The sequence below is a fragment of the Cryptosporidium hominis genome (genome assembly GCF_000006425.1).
Source record: "Cryptosporidium hominis TU502 chromosome 8 CHRO018170, whole genome shotgun sequence".
Taxonomy (NCBI): Eukaryota; Apicomplexa; class Conoidasida; order Eucoccidiorida; family Cryptosporidiidae; genus Cryptosporidium; species Cryptosporidium hominis.
The window spans coordinates 1-3742 of NW_666901.1; the positions used below are offsets into that span (position 1 = coordinate 1).

Here is a 3742-nt window from a genome sequence, read left to right on the forward strand (position 1 = left end):
TTTAATTGAGTATTGTTTAGCATTAATGTGTCATTGGAGTCCTCACCTGGTTTCTTCTTTTCTGAAGAAATTCCTGTTGATATAATCTCGCCAGTATTATTGAATTCTATACTAGTTGCCGCTCCATCTATTCCTCCAAGTGTTGAAATTATTGATTTGGAACGCAAATCCAAAAGTGAAATTGTCTGGTCTTGTCCAAAGCTTGCAATCATATTAGAAAACTCTCTTACAATCACTGAGCTATAAAGATGAGTTTGAATAAGCTCTGATTTGTTTTGATTCAATATATCCTTTGAATTTTCTAAAAAAATAATTTCCAATTTTCCATCATTTCTAGCCATAATCAGATGTTTACTATCTGAACTAAATGTAATATCATTAATTTCTTCTGAAGATCTTTTGTGGCTTTGAATATTATATGGAAGTTCTCTTCTTTTTTGCCTTTCATTTACAATATCAGAATCTATATTCATCTTGTTTTCTTCATCATTCTTTAATTTCATAATTGGAATTGGAAGTTTTTTACTATTTGGAAACCTTAAGTCTATTGCATATAAGTTATCAGTTCTATCTCCTGTTACTACAGTTTTATCATCTTTTGACCAAGCTACATTAAGAAAAGAATCATTTGGAATAGTAATTTCAAAATGCGATAATCCAGATCTCAAATCATAAAATTCGATACAAGGCTTATTCAAAGCAATGCAAATCATTTGAAACGGATTCAAACTACTTGGAATAGCTTTGAACCATTGCCCTGGAATGCTTGTTTCTGCTATAAATAATTGAGGATTCATTAATTGTATACTATCTCTTGCACTATAAACAAGCTTATTTCCATCGCATGTCCAGTTTATACCGCATACCTTACTCTTCTTCTTTGTATCATGTAATCTTGTAATCTTCACCACTGACTGGTGACCTAAACAATTCTCCAAAATAGAGTAGTCCTGATTAAATGTAGGTAGGACATTTTCTGGAGCTGTTGTTCTTCTTTCTAATACCTTTGATATCATTAAATAGAAACAAGATATATTCTATATAAGTTTATTTACGCAACAAATATAACACCCCCTCTTTATTCCCTTTTTGTTCAATTCGTTTAAAATGTCAATTTTTTTTGTTTTTGTTTTTAATCATTTTGTAATAAACAAAAAGGCGCCAGACCGCCAACTATTATAATATAAAAGAATTATCAAATAGAGATGACATAATAAATATTAATAATAAAATTATATAATATTCTAAATGCTAATCGGAATAATGTTTCATTAATTTATCTATTATTGAAACTGACATCTCACTATTAACATCTCCACAGTGTTTATTTATCATCTTTTCTAAATTCAAGTCTAAAGCTATTCCAAATTTTTTAGCTCTTTCAAGTCTTTTAGATCTGGAAATTTCACTGCATGGACCAAAAGTGTGGTCCAAGTCAAAACTATGCAATGTATTTAAAAGTTGTTCATTATCATTAGCACTCTTTACTGGTTTTAAATCTGTAGCTTCCAATTCTGGATTTACTATTGGTCTAACAATACTAGTCTTGAATCCTACTAGTTTTGATTGATTTTCCTTTTCACTTTCTTTTAAGCCTTTAGTTGGCCTTTTTCTCTTCTTATTTACATTGGGAGGCATTTTTTTTAAATCTCAAGTTACACTCAATTTCCCAACTTATTTTAATTTCACACGTCTAAAAAAACAATATTCACAAAATTTCACTCAATAATCACAATTCTTAATACAAATTAATTCTCAAAGTCTCAGCGATAATATAGTCCTTGTTTCAATTCAAGTAAGAATGTATTCCAATCTTTACTTCCATTTCATAATACATTTCTATTTTGATACTTTAATTTCATTATACATACTATTAATAATTTGACATCAGCCCGCCAACACGTTTGGGCGCGCAAGTATTTACTATTAACATGTAAAAGATAAACATTTTTTAAATGTGAAAAATACCTAAAAATGTCAAGGATTGCAAGGAATTTGTCATTTGAATTAATGTGTGCTAGTTTATACTTTCTTTGATATGATATTTCTATTCATGTTGATATTATACTTTAACTAAACAAATATTAATTCTAGAAAAACTTAGTTCTTGACAACATATTGTAAAGAAAATTCTTGAAAAATAAGAATTAGGTTAATCTATTCTAGTGGTTTAGTAAGAACTCGCTACAATGCTTTCCAGGTACAAATAATGGTCCTAATGGATCCTGGAAGTCATATGGATCATACTTGGATGGGTATTTATCTACACTTCCTGTAAACTTTGGAGGAACAACAAGTCCGGGATTTGAGGGGGATGAAATTGTGGCAGTTTTAAGATAATAAAATGTATTTCCAGTGCTAATAATACCGGTGTCACTAATAATAGACATCGAACCGTCATATTGTCCAATCTCAGGATACTTTCCTTGTTTGATGAAAGGTTCTGAGAATGCAAAATGTCTAGAAAAGATATGCATAAGAAGCTTTTCATTATTAGTTTCAGGTGCTGGACTAGCAAAACTACCAATACTTGTCATTTTACCTTCTGGATAAGTAACCATAAATCCATACCATAGAGTTTGGCCTTTCTTTGCAAGTACATTAGCTTTTTGAGGCTCACTTGGAATATAAGATGGAGTATTTGATTCTGTAGAAAGTTGTTCTTGTACTAGTTCCTGACAGATATAGTTACCTCCCCATCTAAAAGCATTATCCTCCAAAACTTCAAATACAAGAGCTAACTCTTTTGGATTTGTTAAAAGACCTGTTTCATTTCTATAAGTACTCATTGTAAAATTCGTTTCTGTAATTGAACCAGATTCTAAAAAACTAATCTTAGCCCATTTTTCTGTCTCGTTTGGCCAATAGAAAGAAGTTGGTAAAGTTTTAGATCCATTATTTTCATCTTGATTTTCTTCCTTCAAGCTTCTAATATTATTTCTAGGTAATGTTCTTTGTCTAAGTTTATCCATAATTTTCTTTCTATTAATTCTTTTAAATTTGAAATCATTCTCATCAACAGTAGTATTACTTTGAGTTGCAAATTCAACAATTTCTACTCCAAATCCATAAAAGAAATAATCAAAAAGATGATCAACATTTTCTTCAAATAATGTCATTGATTCATTTGAGGCTGTTTTGTAGTTTGAAAACAACTTAGACTGATCTGGAGTACCATCTATTTGAGAATATTCATAAATACTAGTATAAGATCTTAAGTTTGTTAGCCAAGCATCAGCTTGCCTACTAAATATCCATTCAACTTTTGCTTGATCAAATATTAATGCATGGACTATACCAATCAATAATATAATGCCAAGTAAATATTGTAATTGTTTTATTTGAATTGAATTCATATTAATCAAAATAGTAATTAATGATTATTTTATTTTTTTATTTGAATCTTTAAATCTGAATAAAAGGCTTTTTACTTAATAATGTATTTGTATTAGCAATACTATTGAATATTTCTCTATTACTTATCAGAGTATTGATATAGTATTGATGATAATATTGTGACTTTAAGATTTGTTATAACTGCAAAAGCAATAGTAATATTATTTATTATAGTTTTAGTAGATCTGGTTGATTTGTTGGTAAAAGTGGCAGTATTAGTTTCAGACTATTTATAACAGCAATAATAATAATAATAATAATAACAATAATAATATTTCAATACTATTAAAGTATAATAAAAATATATTTAGTAACTTATTTAATATTGATAAATATTAGTAATCAA

The 3742-nt window shown here is 28.5% G+C and overlaps 3 protein-coding genes across 3 annotated transcripts; all 3 read right to left on the reverse strand.

The window, feature by feature from the left end:
• Chro.80535 (hypothetical protein) lies at positions 1 to 1016 on the reverse strand (the record flags this gene model as incomplete). Its single annotated transcript, XM_660255.1, has 1 exon — positions 1 to 1016. A coding segment is annotated over one exon (1016 nt), but the record flags the coding sequence as incomplete, so codon positions are not given.
• Positions 1017 to 1251: 235 nt separating this feature from the next.
• Positions 1252 to 1638, reverse strand: Chro.80536 (hypothetical protein). Its single annotated transcript, XM_660256.1, has 1 exon — positions 1252 to 1638. The coding sequence occupies one exon, from the start codon at positions 1636 to 1638 to the stop codon at positions 1252 to 1254; it is 387 nt and encodes a 128-aa protein (XP_665348.1).
• A 524-nt stretch (positions 1639 to 2162) lies between these two features.
• Positions 2163 to 3356, reverse strand: Chro.80537 (hypothetical protein). Its single annotated transcript, XM_660257.1, has 1 exon — positions 2163 to 3356. One exon carries the CDS (start codon positions 3354 to 3356, stop codon positions 2163 to 2165), a length of 1194 nt encoding a protein of 397 aa, XP_665349.1.
• Between the last annotated feature and the right edge of the window lie 386 nt (positions 3357 to 3742).